At 34.2% G+C, this 22,193-nt stretch overlaps 1 protein-coding gene across 2 annotated transcripts; it reads left to right on the top strand.

The window, feature by feature from the left end:
• The first annotated feature begins 14,497 nt into the window (after positions 1-14,497).
• On the top strand, positions 14,498-19,432 carry LOC109597503 (putative leucine-rich repeat-containing protein DDB_G0290503). Of its 2 annotated transcripts, XM_049969810.1 has the most exons (3): positions 14,498-15,998; positions 16,049-16,599; positions 16,665-19,432. In XM_049969810.1, the coding sequence occupies exons 1-3, from the start codon at positions 14,534-14,536 to the stop codon at positions 19,422-19,424; spliced, it is 4,776 nt and encodes a 1,591-aa protein (XP_049825767.1). In that variant the 5' UTR covers positions 14,498-14,533; the 3' UTR covers positions 19,425-19,432. The 2 variants fall into 2 exon arrangements, with proteins under 2 accessions (XP_049825767.1, XP_049825768.1); XM_049969811.1 differs by lacking the exon at positions 16,665-19,432 and having other exon boundaries at positions 16,049-16,641.
• Positions 19,433-22,193: the final 2,761 nt, after the last annotated feature.

The following is a 22,193-nucleotide window of genomic DNA, read 5'->3' on the forward strand; positions in this document are numbered from 1 at the left end:
GCCGCGTTTGTCCAACCACCTGCACATTAATTTGATCGAACATAATAACTGAATGGTGGCACCTTTTCGAATTGCTACCAATCGTTAAAAAGGTAAAAAACATCATTAATTAGAGGCAAAAGCTTGACTAACCGACAGGTGCAAAGAAATTCAGGAATTTTTTCTCCACTATTTTAATAGCTTGTTCTGTGTGTTCTTTTTCACATTTTAAGTAATCTAAATAAAAAAAATCAGATTGCCAATATATCACATTAAAATCTGCATGATATGATCTAAATGTTCATGTTGAGTTCGTCGTTTGTTCTTGATATTTTCAGGAAGACCATGACCCTCTCACTCGCCATTTCAGGGTTACCGTTCGTCGTCAGTCATCCGCGCCCACATCAATTGTTTGTTTATTGGATAATTGTCTCATATTGTGTCACCATTCGACCAAAATCCGCAGCAAACAAAGACCCATTGTCTCAAGGTGAAAATCCACCACGTCCATTTTTCTTCTGTCATCACTTACTCCTTTATATCTTACAAGCATATACAATACATTTTTGTTCAGTCAACTTTTTGAGACACATCTCTCCATCATCTTCCCACACGTACAACGAAACAACAAGAATCATTACCAAAAGAAAAAAACTCGCACGAACAATACCTTACGTAATTAATTAGAATGGCTAATTTCGTTTGGCGTCGGCCGTTTTAATGGGTTAGTTCGATCCGTCCACGTCGACGACAGGTAATAACGGCATTCTAAAAGTAATGGTTCGTGCCGCGGGTTTTACAGTTAGCCCGCGGTGGAGTTACTTTTATTGAAATTTTGATTTCGTTTTTGCGGGACGCACTCGTACACACGGTACTGCCGCACCGGCAGTGCGTTCCTACGTCACAAGGCTGCAGCCTGCAGGGCGTACCGTTAACGCCCGTTAACGACTCGATGTGTACCTACGTAATTGTGTTACTGATGTCGGCGCATCATCCGAAAAATACTCCACAAATAACTTTCCTTCCTGCAACATCTTTAACGGAATCCTAATATGTTAGCGGGAGGATTGGAGATGGCACTAAAAACCTGAAATAATTGAAGAAGAATTTTATGACTGAGCAATCCGAAACTGACACATTTTTTTGTCGGATAAACATGTTAATTTGGAAAGGGGTCTCCGTGCGGGGGATTAACCGAACCGGTCGGACAACAAAACTATTACACACCAAAAAACCTATAACCATCCGATTCCGCAACAAGCCACGGTTTATACATTGTAGATATTCACGTGTGGTCAATGAACTGGTGAAATTCTTCGCTCGGTTTCGACTCTGCCTCGAATCGAGGCCAAGTACACAACAACCTGCTGCTTCTCCTGACCCTCCTGTCCCTCCTGATCTGGCTCCTATCAATTAGTTTTCGGTCTCGATGATCTAATGTTGATCACCAATTTATTTTTTTAATCGAACCGAGAATTTTAATCGGTTTATTATGGAAACATAATTGTTTTTTCTTTCTTGATTTTTAGAGTTTTTCTGGTTTTCTGTTTTTGTTTCTTAAAAAAAATACAGACGTATTTAGAAAATATATACGACATAGTCTTAGTAAAAAAAAAGTATGTTAAAGATAAGAAGAATTAAATTATTATACAGTCATTTTATAATGTTTTTGTTAATTTTCTCATTTGCATTGCTACTTTGTACCTGTCTATTAAATTTGCAACATAATAGAATTGCACATGTGCCAAGTTTATAATTTAACATAACGCATTATTATTTTTGTTAACTGTACTCCTTGGCAGAAACTAATAAAATTGTTCAAATCATAGAGACAAAAATTATATAATAATTGTTTTCATTTTCCATGATCTACCACAATGTAAACATACACTCACACACAGACATTAAAATTGTCCAGTTACAAATTCAGTTATTCCCATTTCGGTTTCGGTCGGTGCCAAGTTACAGTTACGGCCAGACGGATTCTGCCTGGACCCGAAATCAACTGGGAAAGTGATGCGAGGACGATCATGCATACGGCGTGGATTTATTATCGGAATCGGACGCAGAAACGGTACGAGATCTCGGTACGGTCCCAAGGTTGTGGCTGGTCTTCGGTCTTCGGTCTTCGAGGAGATCCGTTCGTCGCACACCTTCCTTTGTTCAATTCATAACTGTCACCTGTGATCACGAGGAAACAGAAATAGATATATAGAACAAGATCACTATTAAAACATTTCGATTTCGATCCACAAAACCCTCAGAAAATTAACAGGTAGTCGAACATACGGCCTTTTGAACAGTTTCCCCATGTTTTTATTTCTAGGAAATCTCACGTACAAGATGCATAAACTACGTAATTGTGGGTGCTGGATGCAGGTAAAATATTTCTATTAAGGAAAGTAACAGCGTACCTTCGAGGGTCGGGTTACTTTCCCTTTCTTTTTATGGGCCTTTTTCGGTGGGCATGAAATGGTATTTATTCTTCGGTTCACAGTATCCAGTTACTCAACTATATGTGAGACACATTCACTTTCTTTAGGACCAATCAAAAATTATCATCGTAAATGCTTTCAAAGTATATTTTTATCACACAAATCATTAATACAAGAAGAAAAAAGAAATTTAGTTTTAAGTTCTAGAGTTAAATAGCAAAAACGTGTCTGAATTTTTCTTTGTTAGCGATTCAGAATGTATTTATTTATGCGATAAACAAAGCAGTCGACTTTATACCAATTATACCAGTGTGAAACGTTCCACTCGTTTCAATATTGAAATGGATGTGAAACAATGATTCACGCTGTGATAAACGGCTTTGAATTGGGACATGCTAAAAAGTTGTTTTGTCGAAAATTCGTTGACCCATCGCTAAAACAATTATTCATGGTTTTAAACCACTCTTTTGCTGCTGCTGCTATTTTAATTTGCTGTAAATTGAGAATTGCCAGTTTGACAAGATCTGTAAACCGATTATTCATGGGGCTCGTAAATAATTACTAAGTTGTGCAATCAAATTTATGGTTTCTTAAAAATTGCCAGGCTCTGCGTGAAATTTACGGTGGACAATTCCAGAAAACCAACCCCAAAACAATATAATTTTACCTAAGGTTACGTCAAACGCGATCCAAATCTGACTTCAGAAACCGAAAGTACATTGAAATGTTATTTGGGACCATAAATCAACACTTTACACTGGTTTGTAAATACTTTGACATTTCTGTTTTTACAATTATGGCCGTTCACTGTGCAAATTCCATTAGTTTCCCTTAAACCAATTTGTAATTATAATAAATAGTATTAGAAAATATTAAACAAATTTGTTGTAATTCTGGTAACCACAAAACACACACACAAAGTTATTTTAAGATCCGCAATTAATTCTAAGCATAATCCTGAACGCATTGAAATGTTAATGAGCGGCCATTTGAAGTAAGTTCATGTTCAGATTTTGTTTTCAGCATACGTGAGAACGCACAAGCTCATGAGAACTGTTTTAATTAACGAAAAATCCCTAATTACTCGTCTCATTCGCTTTTTTAAAATTCGTGTACCTTTTAGATGTTCGTTCCTGCGAATGCGAAGAGGAAATGTCCAAAGTCGGTTCGTGGAATCGTTTGCAAAGTAACATTTATAATTTTAAGCAAGTCTGAAATTTTACATGCGATAAACTGTTGGTTTCAAGTTGTTCCCATGACTTTGGAGCAGCTGACTTGCCATAAGGTGTATATGGTAACCCTTTGGCATTTTACTGACCTGACACACTGTTTACCACCACCACCACCATCACCACGATGGTATCTTTTACTAAATTGTAACCTTTCTTAAATGAATGACTGTCTTTAAAAAATACTCCAACTGTTTCCTGTAAATAATATTATTTCATCTGAAAAACAAAAATTTTAAAAAATTGTGAACACAAATAAATACAGTGGGCAACATTAAAACGGAGACGATGAGAATCGGACGAAATTCAGAATCACAAATCCAATTTTAAAATTCAGATCGTGTTTTCAGCGTGTTATGTAAATTTATATTGTTTTTCGAGTTTGTTGGCCTCGTGATTTTCTGACCGGCTATGATATCATTGGAATTTTATTTGGCTATTGCCATATCATCGGATCATCGGACAGAAACCAGATGCGGAGACCCAAACGGGTCAACAACAATCTTTCTCTCTTTGTGTTTTCGAAATGCGACTGGAATTTTTTGGGTGTGTTTATTAATTTCTATTTTTTCATATTTTATCAAAAGAAGAACACATTTTTAGTGTGCATCTAGTTTAGATGTTATATATTAATCTGTACATAATTATGGTAGATAAAATAAAAGGCAGTTTGATAATATTTTTGATTTACTGATACATTTTTAAAAAATATAAATAAGAAAAGAAGAAACAAATGTGTTAAAAATCAAAAGAAACCCAATAGTAATACTTGGAGAGTACTTTACCAAAGGAACAAAACATTCTTCATTAGATTAAATGTTATATATTATTTTGTACAAATTATGGTAGAAAAGATAAAACGCAGTTTGAAAAGATGTTTGATTTATTGTTACATTTAATAAAAACACAAATAAGTAAAGAAGAAAGAAATGCGTTAAAAATCGAAAGAAACCCTAGAGTAATACTTGGAGAGTGAAAATGGATACCGGTGCAGAATACGTTACATTTAGTGAAACCGATTTCCATTTTCGGTCCGTCTCGACTCGACTCTTTGTCAGATCTTCGAATCTTCGAATCTTCGGATGTTCGGGTGGACGTGCAACGACACGAATTCCCCTCTTTAATCGAGTCGACACGTAAACAAATGGATTCATGTAACCGGATGATGGCCGATGAAAAAAAGTACGAAAAGGTATAATGAACTGTAAAACCGTCACCGAACAAAACCAAGGACAACCACTCAGTTTTAGTGATGGCTTCGGTCCATAATTTAACCTTGGCCAAAAAGACTAATCAACAATTATGTTTCACTAACATACATTATTACTTTTTTTGTCAAGCACCACTAAGACAAGTATGGCGATTCACTAGGAAATATATTAAGCTTGTTCTATTTTTTATTGATAATACTTGAAAAAAACGTCTAAGAAGAAATAAAAATGCGGAGAAAAGAAAAGAAGAAATAGATTTGTAGTTGGAAGCGCAGACTTGACCGAAGCGGCGTGCGGTTATTGGCCTTTCAGTTCAGGTCTTCACTTCCCGGTTTTGTCTTTTGCCGTTTTCAGTTCCACACTCTTCACTATTGTTTTCCTACTTATTATCAATCTCAATATCAAAATATTATCAAGAGTATGGAAATAATATACAAGATTTTGAGTAAACAGAAATTTGTACAGATTTTTATATTTCCCACTGAAATTTAACCGTTGTTCAAAAATTTAAACACCACTAAAAATGAATAAGTGAACACTAAACTCTTTTCATCGACCATTATTCTTGAGAGTTCGATGACGCAATTGCAAAACGTCTTATTTAACGACCTGCATATTACCAACAGCATAATTGCCCAAACAAACAACGCTCCAAATAAAAAGTACAGTTATATATTTTTTGCACGACGTGTGACGCTAAATGGAACTAAATAATGCAAATTATCATTTCAAATACCGATCGGTTCGATCTGACCCATTTTAAAACGTAAACTTGAACCGGACTTTTGTTACTTCGACATGACTATTATTTCCACCTACTACGAAACAAATTTTCCATGTTTCTGACATGATTCATTCTGTTTTTATGCGAATTCGGTGAGTAACGGTACCAATTTCTTAAACGATGTTCAATCTTAGAAAACAAACATTCAGAAATTGGCGATTACACTGATATACGGATTTTAACATGCATCCTCTGAAACACAACACATTAATTATTTTTATATATTTTAGATTTATGCAAATTGTTGTTCCTGAAGTCTCATATTAGTTTGTCAATATAAAAATAGAAGAAAAATTATATCTTCTTTTTTAGCATATTTATTTTCAAGCGTTAAAAATAACAGAAAAGTTAAGGTATTTTTTGGGGATTTTTTTGAGCCCACGTGATATTAGACATATCGATAAATATGATGATTTAATCGAAAAAATTTTGTTTTAGATGTAACTGAATCTAACAATAATAAATAAAAAAAATAAAATTGGCAGTTATAGAGACTGCCAATAGACAATTTAGAACTTTTAGTACTAAAATTTGAAATTTCATAATGTTTGAATTAAAATTATCAACATCAATCTGGTTTTCACATCTATTTACACTCTGAGGAACAATTATATGCATGTTTGTATATTTTTTTATTATTCAAATATATTACAGGTAATACAAGATCATGACAAAATATAAATCCATTCAATTTCACTTATAAGATATACACATCACTATACGTCAGCTGTATAGCTACAGATATACTGGTATAAGCATGTCAGTGACGCGTACGCACGAGATTCCACCTATACAAAAAGTGAGCATGTCGGTGACGCGAATCCATAAGATTTCCCCCACCAAAAAGTGCTCAAAGCGGCTAAAGAAGTTTTCACTTCAAAAATTGTCTTTATTTTTATCTTAAATATTATAGTACATGTCAATTAAGTTCAATAAAATTTTGTTGAAAATGATCACCTTAATCATCATATTCAGATTCTGTATTAGGAGGAATATAATCTGATGAGAGTGCAAAATATGTTTTTTAAGAACCTGTTAATTAAATTCTTATTTCTTAGAAAACTATGAGTAACATCCTTAAATGAGAAACTAGATTGTTCCCTTTTTGCATCAGCTTACTGAATTGATAGACTTTAAATAAACGTTCTTTATAGTTTTAGTTATACAGGTTCGGAAAATGGCGAAATAGTTCTGAAATGTAAGACCATTAGCACCTAACATGTTCAATTGTTTATTAGATCGAGATTTATATTGAGTAGATTTAACATAAACTTGCTTCGATAAGATCTGAATTAACTTACTTTAGTGCTTAGTTGGTTCGCAAATGATTACACATTCTATTAGCCAGTAACAAAAAATATATGTTTTTGTTTCATTTATATCACAAAATAATGAAAATTTGTGTTAACCAGTATCTGGACTCAAAATGTATATTAGTTTTTATCTGTTATCTTTGTTTCTTAATGCATGAAAATTATCATGTTTCTAAACTGTTAATTTTTGAAATTACTTGGTATCCTCTGAGCTGTCAGAAGGCTCAATCTTGGGCCCCTTTTGTCCTTCCTTAATAATTTACAGTAATATATTTATTTCCTGATGATTTCAATATTTTTCGTTCTGCCAATTCGGCTTCTAATTATGAGGATTTACAATTGCAAATTGTGATGCTGTGTGACTGGTGTATAAGAAATAATTTAAATGTTAATGTAATAGTAGCTTTTTCACTAACAGATTTAGTTACACCATGTATTATTATTTTCTTCATCTATACAATTACGATTGAAAAGCCTTTGATCCTACTCAATTTTGAGAGAGATATAATACATGACAGAAACAGTAAAATACTCCCACTATGAAGTAAATTTGACTTTTAGACTTTTACTGTCTCTGTTTTACATGATGTCTTTCTCAAAATTCAGTCGGAACAAATGGTTTTCAATTGATATAATATATACTTTGTGCAGTCGAAATTAGATTATACAAAGTGTTTTACAACTTATCAGAAAAATTTTAACCACATACTGTTATATAAGAAGTCCTTTTAAAAAAATTGTAATAGAGATTAAAAATAATTCAATCCATCTATAAAAGCTGTTCGAAATTGTTCCCATTTATTTCAATGCAAGTTTTGGCCCACCGAATTTAAATTTAGCACAGTGTTCTTTATAACCACACAGGGTGTTTCACAAATTATCCGACAAATTTTAACCACATACTCACATAAGTAGTCGATTTATTATATTTTTTTAATGGATTTCACATGCAACAGTGAGTATGTTATTAAAATTTGTCGGATAAGTTGCAACACCCTGTATATGGTATTACAAATGTCAATACTAAATTTTGCAAAATATTCAGTGGGGATTTTTTTGAAATTTGAAATATCAATGGTACATACACTATAAGAGATTTTCTGTTAATAATATTTGTGGGACAAGTTTTTCGCTTATTAGAACAGAAGAATTACAATGTGTTTTTAATTCTTCGCCAGAACAGTAGACATTTTACTAACCTGGCCATGACAAATTACGCATTAAACTCAACTCATTCAACAATGTATAAAAACTTTAATTAAATCTGTTTTTCTATGATATAAATAATTGCACTGTTTTTCAATTTATTTGAATTATGTTTATATTTTCATTTTAATTTTTTACCAACTGCTTTAATATAATTTACAGTTACTCTATTTATATTTTACATATTTGATTAGCTAAATAAAAGTTTATTATTACTATTATTAAACTAACCAAAACTAATATTAGTAAATTGTCTACATTTATTATTCATTTATAAAATTAAGTATAATTAAGTATCTCCTTAATGATAAATGTCTGGTATTTTTTAGGACCGTAACATAAAAATATTTTCCTCTATTCGATTCGTTTTGGTTTGTTACATAACAGAAATAAATCGTAACAAAATACCAAACGCAATTCCATAAATAAATGTTGAACAGAGACTTTAACAACAATTTTTTACCATCCCAAGCAAACAATTATTCCAGTAACGACTGTGAATAATCAACAAAACTAATAACGAAAACCTGATACCAAAAAACCGATACAATACCTTCACAAGCTCCTTTCTCGATCTATTTTAATGTTAAAACGGATCACGGATCAGCTGGTGTCTTATTCAAATTCTATTCGATCGATAAAGCCGATTGATCCCAAACAGATTTGAAAGAAAGTCGCGGCGTAGAAAAAACCTGAAACCGAGTATTACGCAATGGCGTTTCGGTTTTTACTGAACCGGCCACGCGAATTCATTTTACTATCTTCATAACTGTACATCAAACACCTCGCTTGCTTAATTTGAATACCACTAGAAGGAACAACAAATTATTGTAGCACCGAAAATTCTTTCTTTGCCACAATAATAATAAACACATTACGAGTATAATTAATTGTTCCCGTTTATTTAAATCTATATTTAAAGACAAAGAGATTCCGAAATGAAGTTTTATGAGCGTTTGCGAATTTTCCCATGAATAAAATATCGATTCGATTGTTTTCTGCGAATCATTCCTCGATCCTCAAACGACAAACAACCATAAATGGTGCGCGATTAGGATGCACTGATTAAAACCGGCAGCTTCCACCGTTTCCCACGCGTATCACCAATCAATCCGATTGATATAGAGAGATCATAATTGATAATTTTAATTGAACGTAGGCGATAGATTTTTTTGCATTTTACTCTGCATGCGATTCCTGTCCATTTCTAGGGTTTTTACGTCCAGATATGAAACGATCATTGTTGCCTGAACTGGTCATTTCTGAGATAAGAATGCTGTTGTTTATGTAAAAAATGGGGAAACTTGTAAATTGTGCATTTATCCAATAATATAAGAAAAGTTATGAATATGAATTACGTTTTAATCTCACAGTAGTTCGAAACGTCTAAAAATCTATAAATATAAAATTACCGATTACTTGTTAGTACTGCAAAATTGAATTTTGTGATATTGTACGTTAATTTTTTGCGAACGTTCTTACTTCTTTCAATTAATTGCATGATTTATAATGATTGATTTATAGTGGAACAAAAACATATTTCCTAATCAAAATTGGTATCCATGTTTAGCTATAAGTCAGTATTAAATACTTTTAATAGTCCAGTCATTAGTTAGTCACAGTTTATAAATTATTGCTTAAGTTTTGGGATGTCAAAATATAAGTTTATATCCGAGACATTCACCCAATTACGACTAAGCTTTTTGCTGTTCAAAATTCATCATTTAGCTGTTTTAGGGAAACCAGGATAGATTAGCCGACCGAAGTGGTCCGGAGTTAGTCGTTAGCGTCACTAATTGTCAACACGGAGTGAAAAAGCACGGCACAAAAAGCGGAGAGGCAGAAGAGAAGCAATGGCATGAAGAGATCAAGAACCTTGGCGAGCATTTAAGCATTTAAGCATTTAAGCCGAGTGCGACCGCATAACATATGGCTAATGGTACCTTTTCAAATATATTAATTATCGTTTTGTTGAAATGCCGCTGTTGTTTGTGCAAATAATGCAACGTATGGTACACGGTACCTCTACATTCGAACTTATTTATTTATTTTTTTCTTCCTTTTTTCATTTTGCGTTATTGTTTCGACGTCTTTATTATATGCCAATTGTCTTATTGCTACTCACCACTTGTGGCACCGTTAACAAAACAAGTTCTCCGTTCAAATCTTGTGGCGACCGATCTAGAGTTACAGACAGGATTTGCGGATGGAATTAGGTCGAAAAATGCATTCCGAAATCACAGGGATTTTGGCAAACAAGTGGCATTTTTACCTGAGGGATACTTTACACCCACCCTCGTTGTGCGTGGGAACTGCAAATTCATCTTTGCCACCGGATTTCTTCCATTCGCACACAATTGATCGATAGGTTTTTTTCTATTCAATGGATTGTCTATAATTGGCTTAAACACGAACAATATTTTGATTAAATTACATGATAAATGTAATATCAAGTAAGTAAGGCTATTTTTACATATATGGTAATAATTTAATAACACATTTGCATGTGCCATTTAATGTGCTAAAACTACAGTTAGTTTAGAATGATATAATAATTTAATTAAATGTGATCTAATCACCATTAACCTTTTTAGAACGTTCAGTCACCATTTATTTAATAAAATCGTTTACAGAATCATCTGAAAATCAAGCACAATGGATGCAGTTAATTTTGGTGCATAAGGAGAGCAAGTCTTCTCATTTTTTTTTGTCACGACGAAAACATTGAATCACGGAATCAGAATTCAGAAACGGAGAATCGGAGTCAGATTTTCGAAGCGCGGTGGTTGCGGTAACCTTGAGAGTGACGGGGGTCAACGACTGCACGTTACCTGAGCGAGAGAGACATTCAAAATCGCCAAAGTCAAGGAACAAGTTACTGATATATTATACTTGTTTCCACTGGCCTAATTTTACGTGACTGAGCGCCTCGACTGCTTCTCCAACTGCTTTTTTTCCTTCTCTCTCCGCTCTTTTCCTTTTTCATTCTTTTGCCGTACTTTTTCAGCCTTTTCGTGGCCACGACTGTAATCTAGACGATTATGCTATTTTGAACTAGGAGGAAGCTAGATTGAAACGTTGAGCTAGAATCCCATTAATGATTAAGTGTCTCAGACTCGCAGCTTCTCTTAAAAAGCTTAAAAATCTCACAGGTTAGCGAGTCTAACTACACACATACAACATTATTGACGGTACTCACAACCTCGTTATTGTTTTCGAGATTAGTAATCGATAAAAAAACATATGAAGAAATGTTTCGCAACAATCTACGTGGTCAGTTTCTGTGAATCGCGGATCCATTAAACATGTGACCCATTTAAGGTGGTACCGTTAAAATTCGGCAAAAACATCGATGACAAAGTGTTGTTTACTTTGCCCATATTCTAATTATACACACACGGGAATGGTACATGCCAGCCGTACCGCAATCTCATTATGCCACTTTTAAATACGCATTAAGATAATTTTTATATTGGTTGAATATTAAAATGGAATGTGAATTTTAATTGAATCCAACAAACACTAGTTACGGTTCAAAAGTGGGGTTTATATATATTGCATGCACGTTGGTAGTTTAAAAGCCGGAATAGTCGAAACTTCCTCTCTTTGGCCTATTTTCATCAGGAAGTGTGTATTTGTTGCTTTTAATATTCATGGCACTGCAACTAATTTTTGGACATCTTCAATTCTTACCGGATAGAGAATTGTTTATTATTATTTTTATTAATAGTTAATAATAGAGAACTGTTAATCAAAAATCTACCTATAGCTAGGTTAGGGTGTAGTCGATAAAACATTCGAGCTGTCGGTCCATCAATCAGCGACAAAGCGGGTGGCTCAAGTAAAAGAACTGATCATGTAGGAGGTAGAGGCAAGGGTTGCACATATATCAGCTGGCACAATGGGGTGTGGGAAAATTGTACAGGTGTTGAGGCTGAGACTGAGTCTGGGAAAGGTACCTCTTCCTTCCTACGCTGTTTGGATTCTTAAATGTACAGGAAACATGTGCGCAAAATAAAAAAACATATCGAATGATCGGATAGTGTGAATGAAAGCGGGATGATTTTAAATAAATATTGATCGAACTGATGGGAAAAAAACTATTTGAAACAGTGAGAATTTTTTATATCTGTGTGAATTCGATATAGTCCTGTATCTTAGTCAAAATTAACATAGAAGAATACCTCGTAAATCGAGATACCCAGTTATAAACTTATATTTTGACATCTCAAAATTTGTTTCAAAATTCACACATGATATGATGGGCGCAACTTAAAAAGTCAGAGGTCGAATGTCACAAAAATAGATTTTTTTGCACATTTTTTGAAAATATCTCGTTTCCTCTGGGTTTTACGGTACACTTATATGTCTTATCAATTCTGTAAAGAATTAATTCTCTCTATACGAGTTTATAGCTGGGCATCTCGATTTCCGATAATGACTAATATTTGAAGATATCCATTGTCCATTGGCATTTGTCACGGTTAAGTTGTAGTGTTGTCGGACGCGAAGCAGTTCGGTGGACGTGGCATACGGAGGAGAAGGAGGAGGAGGCGAGGAAACGCCGTGAGTGGTTTTTCGTATTAACCTGGAATTGGGTCAAATCGTCATACGTTTCTCGACCGTGACGGTCACTATACTCGCACTATACGAACACAACTACACAACCATACGACGATTCTAAGACAAGACGAAGCTTTTTTACTATTCGTTTTGTTGTAATATGTTGTCGAGTCGTACACTCGACAGGTGTTTGAAATCTCTCAGATTTGCTTCAGGAAAATGATTTTATGGTTTGTGGGAATGTTGGAACATGATTTTTTTTTATTCTTGTGTCGCAATTAACATTGTTGAATAATTATTTAAGAAGGTGGTACCGCTGCTACTTTTGTTGGAAAGAATATTTTGTTTTCGTAATACCTCCGCAACTATTTTATAATTTAATATTTATCATCATGCAAATGTGTTTATACATTAATTTATTAGTAACATTATCAATGTCAATGAGGAGAATTAAAATAAAAAAGAGAAGACACCAATAATCTATATTCGCTTAGGAAGCCGTTAGAATGTCTGCCATTCGATAACATTTTTCCAATATTAATAGGCATAGATTCTTGTTAACGATACCTACTAACTGATTAGTGTTTCTGCAATTAACCCAGAGTGAACCTTGTGGAAAGAAATAAGGCATACATCCGCAATATCCGTTTCCGCCTGTCTCGTCGCTAATGAACCGGATCGTTGACAAGTGTGTTAATCAATAAATTAATTTCAATCAAACGATACAATGTCAAAATGACAAAATTTCAGTAAGATCATGTAAAATTTAGCAAATCATTTTCATCCACCACACATGAAATCTGCCTGTGAACCAATCGAAAGCCGTTGCCAACAAAAGAGTTTAATAAAAGCTACCAGGAAAACATTACAGTTCATCGAATCTGCCATTCAAGAAGAACAAGAAGAAAAGGAACAGGAAAAAAATAATCCAAGCGTTGTTGTCATTGGCTTTTACAATTATTTGAACAAACAGAACCAAGGAACCCGTAAAACATCACACAATCCAGAAGATGTTCATTTTCTGCGTGGTTCTGCTCTATCTTGTGTTCAAGGCACAGAAAAAGCTTCCTACATTTGCAATGATAGATTGGCCCTAAATAATAAAAAAAATAATCATTATTGTCCAATGTGTCATTACAAATATTAAACGGGTTTGAAAAATAGGAAGATCATAATATGGAGGATGAGTAATGTACTCAAGGTTGTAAAATGTTTTAAGAAAATGTATCATAATATATGTTCTTAAAACCAGATATGCGTTTTTATTCAATTATAATTTAAGGTTTTATAATTAGTTTATTTGAATTTTAGTCTTTCTGTGGTTTATGATTTAAAAAATCTGTTTTATTTTCGGTTTTTTCTCCTATCAAAGACGTGGTAATTAGTTTTTACGAGGGGAACAAATAGTAAGGAACAATTCACATGGATAATTGACACAATGAATTTGCCACGGTGCGTCGGATGGCTGCGGTGCGGCAAGGAGGAACGGGTTTGGTTCAGTAGGCAATCAGAGGTCGTTGATACTGGCCGTGACCACCACCATCACCTTCTCTTCACTTCTTCGTTCGCCTCTTTCGTTTCTTCGGAGTTGCGCAACTCGACCCTTCCACCATCCACCTTCCTTCCACCTTCTCCTATTTCGAGACGTTCCCAAGCTTTTCTATGGGACAAGGTTAATGCTTTTACTTCTATGGTTTGTGACGTATCGCGTTTTTGGTTTGTCAAAATGTCAAAATTATGTGTATTCGTTATGAAGAGAGCTGATTTAAAACAATAATGGAAATTTGCATGTCCATACTGAAGAAGCTCTTTTATGGAATCGTCAAAGGAATCTAAAGAGTCTTCCAGCGAAGATGCCAATAAAGATTCTTCTTCGGAAATCTCTTCTAAATCTATAAAAGACGGCGATTCCAATTATCCAAAGTGTCCCAAAAAACGAAAGTGTCACTTTGATAAAGAAAAACCATCTAAGTCGAAAATCTGTAAATTAAAAACATGTCCAGCGTACATCGAAAGACATGAGGCACGAAAATGTAAGTCAAAGAAGTGCCCAACTAAAGAAGAATGCGAACATTCACTCTCAACGCCTAAACTTTGTCCTCATGATTCCTGTCCTTCAGTTCAAAGACATAAAAAATCTAAACGTGAAAAATGCCCAATTAAGCCTAAGTGCCACTTTGACGAGAATGAACCCTCTTCCTCTAAGCTGTGTGATAAACCCTCTTGTCCAACAAATAAATATATAAATGATTTGAAGGACCCGAATAAGAATCTTAATTTTGGAGGTAAAAGCAATAATGAACAGCCATGCGAAAAAGACACTTGTCTCTATAAACCCAAACGAGACACATGTTACGATGAAATCTGTCCTAATTCAACTAAATTCAATTCTGACTCCGATAGTAAAAATAATATCAATCCACAGGAATTGTGTCCAAATAAAAAGTGTGAACCGAAAAGTTCAACTTGTCAGATGCCTTCTTGTCCTACCATGAAATTTCAGGACCAAATGTTCATCAAGGATATGATTAAAAGCAAAATAAAAGAAATCGAATCATCTCCTCATGACTTAGAAACTCACTGCAAGCACGATAAATGTCATTATAACGAAACTCAGCCTTCAACCTCAAAAGTATGCGAAATGAAAACTTGTCCGACCAACATCATGATTTCCAAATTAAAAGAGAATGACAGTATAACATGCCCTTTGGGTAAAAAATGTGCATCTTCCGATAGAATAACCTGTGCACTTCCAGAATGTCCCACCAACAAAAGATTCGAAAAATATCAATCTGAATTAAACAGAACTGATTCTCCGCTGGAGGCTAATAAGAAAAACATGGCATCAGCATCAAATAAAACAGATTCCCCATCGGAACTGGTAGGAAAAGACCCTCTTAACCCCAAGACCTCTACAACTGATGAAAGCAGACACCACAAAGATAAAAAACCAGGTGGAGTAGAATCACCACAAGAAAGTTCACGGTGTATAAATATAAAACCTTGGTTTTCGAAACCAGAATTGAAAACCACAAGGTATACTAAAACGAAAGCGAAAAAGTGCCAAGTAGGTTGTGTGCAGGACGATTGTAAGTGTCAAGAAATAGAGACGCTGGAAAGTTGCGTTACTGGCGAAGACTACGCGGGTCATTTTAGGTATGTATTAGGCGCATGTCCCGCCAATACTATTATTGAAGCTGCTGAAGAAATTGCTAAATGGATGGGCAAAGTTGACTGTTCAGACGCTGGTGGAAGAAAACAGTGTGTTTGTCCGAAAGGTAATGTTAAAGCTCTGTTATTTGAGACCGTTTTATTTGTATAATTTTAGATGGGGGAAGTACAGAATCTCCTCAACAGGAAAGGAGTAAAAATGAATTGGAACAAAGTGAATCCAAAAGTAGCCGAGGTGAAAAAGGGAGAATGAACAAAGGAGAATCCAGAGATGCTGCGCCCACAGATAAACAAAGTAAAAATGATGTAGAAAAAATGGACTCGAAGATCAAACAAAGAAAAAATAAAGTGGATCTGGCTGGAAAAGAATCCAAAGAAAAAAGACCCTTCTTCAAAAGTAGAAAGAGAGAGGTAGACGAAAAAGCATCTAAAGGTTCTGTGGAGTGTAGTCACACATCTAGTTGTAAATCAAACTGTCCTCATATACTACGAAAAAAGAGTGATGGTGTATCAGCAGAAAGCAAATCACCGGCAAAAATTGATGATTCAATAAGAGAAAAAAATGATGGAATGTCTGTTGAATTCAAATTGTCGGAAGAAATTGTAGATACGTCACATGACACAACAAAAGAAAAAAATGATGGTATATTAAAGGAAAACCAACCATCGCTTAAAATTGTAGAGTTGTCCGATGAAAATGAGGAAAAGGTAAGATCCTAAGCCATTACATGAATGAAACCATTGAAATTGATGAACCTATTAATTAATTGTAGTATAAAAACAATGAAAGTAAGAGATATAAGAATTTACATAGTCAATATCAAGAATTGTTGAAGAAAATAAAAACAATTAAAGAATGTCACTGTTGCAATACGATACAATACGTTTTTGGTGACTTTCAAAGAAAGAACTGTGTCTGCGCCAGTGAAATCGAAGATGAAGAAGAACATATTAATTCTAATTTGAATCCTCAACGAAAGCGAAAAATTGGAGCAGATAAAAGTACAGGTACAGTTGCTACAATTGGCGTATCATGTATGATGGAACCACTTCGTAAGAAATCGTCAGTGTCCTCCGTTAATGTTAATGAGGTAAGAAGACGAGATCACCATAAACCAGGAAGAAAAATAAAATATTCAACAGATAAAAGGGTAAAAACGGCCGTTTGTTGTAGTAATTCTGATTCAGATGTTAGGCGAAGTAACAATAACGATTCCTCACACCACGAAAATAAAGAAGTTCCAGATAATATAAGCGAAAAAGAAACTGAAACACAGCTCAGCAATTCTTTGGAATCTGCCTCCAATAAAGAGGATGACAAGGCCCCACACCACTCTCAACACGGTAAAGAAGATAATAATAGAAAAGATGAATCAGACAATTCCTCTTTAAGTTCTGTTCCTAAGAACAAAGAGAAAAAAGTTCACAAATGTCCACAGAAGAAAAAGACTTCAGCAAATACATCTGAGGCAACATCTGTCTCTGTTTCACAACCTCCTTCTAAAAATGATAAGAATAATTTGATTGTGGACAATTATGTTTATGCAATAATTTACAGCAAAGATAAAGGAACTATGTCTCATAATAGAGTTTCTTCTGGTAGAAATTGCGGAGATATATCTAACCAAACAAGTTGCACCAATTTTGACTATTTATCATCATTACCAAATAGTGAACATTTTAAAAATTATTCAGACACCAGTGAAAAAACACAAATTAATTCTTTAACAAGTGATGGAGAATATATGACAGAATATTCAGCACTTCCTAATCAAAATGTGATAGTCCATACACTACAAGAAGACAAAAAAGTCAAACTTGTGGAATTAACTGACGTTTCCACTAGTCTTAGTAACAGTTGTTCTTGCAGTACTTCCTCAACAATGGAACTTGCTGAAGAATGTTCACAGGATAACGAAAGTTACTGTTGTACAAATTTACATAAAAATGAAAAAAGCACAAGCACAAAATCTAAAACAGAAAATGCAGCTGGAACAGACGATGAAAATATTAAAAGTGGTCAAATTTGTAATGTAAAAGAAAAAATAAAGCCAACAAGAAAAAATCAACTAGATAAAACAACAGATACGATTAATTTACAATTCATTAATGTAAGTACAATAATCAGCCCTTCATTTATACTTGTTCAATCTAAATATGATGATAATAAAACAGATAGAACTGATGTAACAAACAACACAATAGCTTCACAAACTAGTGACAGTTTCCTTACTGGAAAAACTAACTATGATCTAGAAAACAGTAAATCTCGTGCAGTAAGTACACAAACCTCTGACAGTTTAATCGGAGTCTCCAATAAGATAAATAAAATCGAAACTGAATATCAAACAATAGCTACACAAACTAGTGATATTTTGAGAGGGATTCTAAAAAGTGAAGAAATTATTAAGAGAAGGAACGCACATAAGAATGAGAATATGAGAAGTGATTCCAACAAAGAAAAAATGCCAGTTATTCAAGAACTATCAGAGTCAGCAAAAACAGAATCAGCAGATAGTGATGATGAAAAGAAAAATGAAGATACTGAGACAAGAGGTGTTGAAATAAAAGATGTGCCCGAAATTATTTCACAGGATAATTTTACAGAAGATAATTCGTTTCTTATGAAAAATGATAACTCTACCATCACAGAATTACGAGAAGAAGATTTTGAATCAGATGAAAAAAATAAAAAATCTCCAAAGGAAGAACACGTTGCAGATATTACAAATCAAGAAGATGATGGAAATGAAAATAAAGGTTCAGAAAAGATTGATAATAAAGTAATTGAAAACCAAGAATCTGATATATCACTAGCACCATCGAAAATTTTTAGTTGGCATCAATCCATTAATAATGCCCTAAAAGAAAGAAGACGCAAACATAAAAAGAATAGTAAAAAAGTTATTCCTGGAGGCTCCGAGACCACGAAACCTCATCGGCATAAAACAAAGCAGAGGTCAAAAATGACTAGTGGACCAGAAAGTATGACTTCGTTACTTGATGAATTTGCATCTTCGGCTTCATTCAAATCGGATGTTACTCCGATGGATTGGAATTTTTTCAATCCGGTCCAGAAAAAGGATGACAAAACTCAAACTTACTTGTTTGATCTACCCCCTCTGTCATATTTGAATTGCAGCAGTTTGGAACCTTCGACCATTAAAGACATTGAATCTTTGAAAACTGATGGAAGAAAGTCTAAACTACCAAAAGTTATTAAAAAAGTTTCGAGAGTTGAAAGTAGCAGCGAAGAGTTTATTGACATGATGAACATTGAATGTGTTAGTTCTATTAAATGTACAACGAAGATTTTTTACGAAAATAATGTGAAGTGGGAAGGCGAATCAGAAAACTGTTCAGATAGAAGCCGACATGTGTACGTTGAAGATATAAAATCAACTCTTAAAAATACGGTTCATAAGTTTAAAGTCCTTTACAAAAGTTTAAAATTGGTTATGCAAGACCCCCATTTAACTTATGACAAAGCTTGCGAAATTTCCATGTGTCCAAATCCTCAAGTAAAAACTTGACCATGTTATACAGTGTTTTATTGTTTATTTAAGTACGAGTATTTTTTGGGAACGGTTCTCAATTTCAAAACTAGTTAGGTGTTTCACAACGACGAACTTTGGCCTTTGTTGACACACTGATTGATGCTTGATTTTAAAAGCTTGTCGCTATCAAAGCAAAGATAAATCAATGCGTTGAAAAAAAAGTTCCACGTTTTTCTTTGACAGTTTGACAAAAACGTTGGTGCCCCGTGAGAATGTAGGGACTGGAAGCAATGGAACCGATGAAACCAAGTGAAACGTAGTCGAGGTGTGTGCATCTAATCCCGGCTCATCTCCCGTCTAATTTAGTGGCAATAAGAAGCGCCAGATGCGGAATGAGTTCCGCTGCTAAGGTTAGCGGAACCCATTAGTGTGAGGCTTAACGGTACCCGGGCGATGCCATTCCGTCAGGTGCATTGAACCTGCGTTGCCGCGCGGCCACTTCTCTCTCTTCTCTTCTTTTCTCTGCTCTCGGTTCTCTGAGAGACGGATTCGTTGCTGCCAATGCTGTCCAAAATTCGGAACCACAAGGATTTTTATTAGAATTACTTTTTATAAACAATATTCATGTTAGTCTTCAAATTTGAAAAAATTTATCAGGAATTTGACAACATATTATTCAGTAAATGGTTTGATAAAAAAATCATAGTGTCCCATTAATAATTCGAGCAAAGTAGAGGAGTAAATTTCCCATAAAATCCCCGATCTTGAACTGAACAATCGCAGTAAAGTGTATTATGTGAAACATGAAATGGAACAATGCGATTCCAAGGACTAACGTCTAATTATTCTTCGCCGAGGAAATAATGAGCGTTTACAGTGAAAAAGGTAAATTAAACATTACGTTGAGCTACACTCTTTGCCTCAACTACATTTTACGTTCACTGAATAAAAAAATTATCGCGGGTTTAACTTTGAAATAATAAATCACTTTTAAAATATCATATTTTATGTTTAAATTAGAAATATAAGAAAAAGGAAAATGTTTTAAAACTGCTAAAGTTGATACGAAACAATGTTGGAAGAAAGATAATTATATTTCTTGTGTGACAGATGACCATGTATCTTTATTAACGTTTTATGACCATGATTAAGTCATAAGTTTCTGACAATGCATTATTACCATACAATATGGCATTGAACTTGAAGATGCAATGAATCATGTAATGAAAAGTGCAGCAATACATTAGAAAACAACTTTATTACATATCAAGACGATTAAATTCATTAAGTCATTATCAAATAAAAGTATTTATGTTTAACCATCACCGTCTGGTTTTTGTGTTCTTCCGTTTTTCTTCGTTACATTACATACATAAACAACATAAAATTGCTGTACCTAACTCGACAAGTTTCGGTTACACAAAACGTTGAAAAACACAAAAGACAAAACTGTATTAATTGCGCGACCGAAAACAAGAACGAGAAACAGCAAAAAGAGCACCGTTGCGACGAAGTGAAATTATTAGGCAATATTTACAAACACTCGTTATGTAACAACGAATGTATTAAATAACCGTATGAAGAAAGTTGCGGATCGAAGAAAGACTTTCTTTGCGCGATGCCCGTCTAACGGACCATCCACTACAACACCTCCTCGGATCGCGTTCGAATTTATTTCTATCACTTCATCGCTTCGTAACAGTATCGGCGCCAGATTATTGATGGATTTTTACGACGACGTATAGTCCAATTATTACTGCAAATCGAGATATCCAGCTATAAAATCGTATAAACTTATATTTTGACATCCCAAAACTTGTCTCAAAATTCACACATGATACGCAAAGAGGTCAAATGTCACAGAAATTGATTTTTTGTACATTTTTTGTAAATATCTCGTTTCCTATTGGTTTTACGCTACTTGTATTTCTTATCAGTATTGTAGAGAATTAAATTCTCTACAACTTTTGTTTTAAACATTTTTTCATACGTCAAACCGTTGTCGAGCTAGAGCCATTTTTAATTAACTATTACATTATATTCAATCATTTTTTTCTGCTTACTTATCTATTTTTAATTTCCAATTCCTCACATATAGTATTTATAGCATGCATAGCATAGACCCATTTACCCAAAACGCTTTCGTTTGTACTTCGAGCATGAGATACTTCTTCTGTTTTCATTGATTTTATAAGACTGTTCAATTATCATGTCCATGTACATGGAGAGGATCGCAAAGGATTTTGTTTGAAAAGTGGTAATGCCATTCTGCAGCCGACTGTACCTGAATTGAATTATTCTGTTCCTTTCACGGTGAAAAATCCATTTTTAAAGTTCTCAAAAGTTTGTTGATCCATAGTTTCTTACAACTTTAACATATTTTGAAGATATAAGTGTGCTAATTTTGCGTATAAGAAGTAACCACTGCCGTGAAAATACAGCATCATTTTGCGCACTGCATTAAGATGTCCTTTAAAAAGCCCGAGTTGTACCTCGAGCTTTTAATTCATCCATTTTGTTCAGAAGTGTCACAGGAAATAGGGTTGAGCTACCTATACACTATACACCCTTCTATGTTTTCGTAGGAAACATCTCGAGAAGTTATTTACTGTATTAACTGATCAAAAATACCGTCTTCAATCTTCATATCTTCAAAAATTATAATTGATAATGCAAGTCGTAATAATGTATGGTCTCTGATGTTTCTCGAGTAAGCGTAACCACTGAGCAATTTGTCAACAAAATTCTTTGAATATATTTCACCAAGAGCTTCCTTGAGTCCAATTTCGTCACCGGATAGTTGCC

Source organism: Aethina tumida, chromosome 7 (assembly GCF_024364675.1).
Source record: "Aethina tumida isolate Nest 87 chromosome 7, icAetTumi1.1, whole genome shotgun sequence".
NCBI classification, from domain to species: domain Eukaryota; kingdom Metazoa; phylum Arthropoda; class Insecta; order Coleoptera; family Nitidulidae; genus Aethina; species Aethina tumida.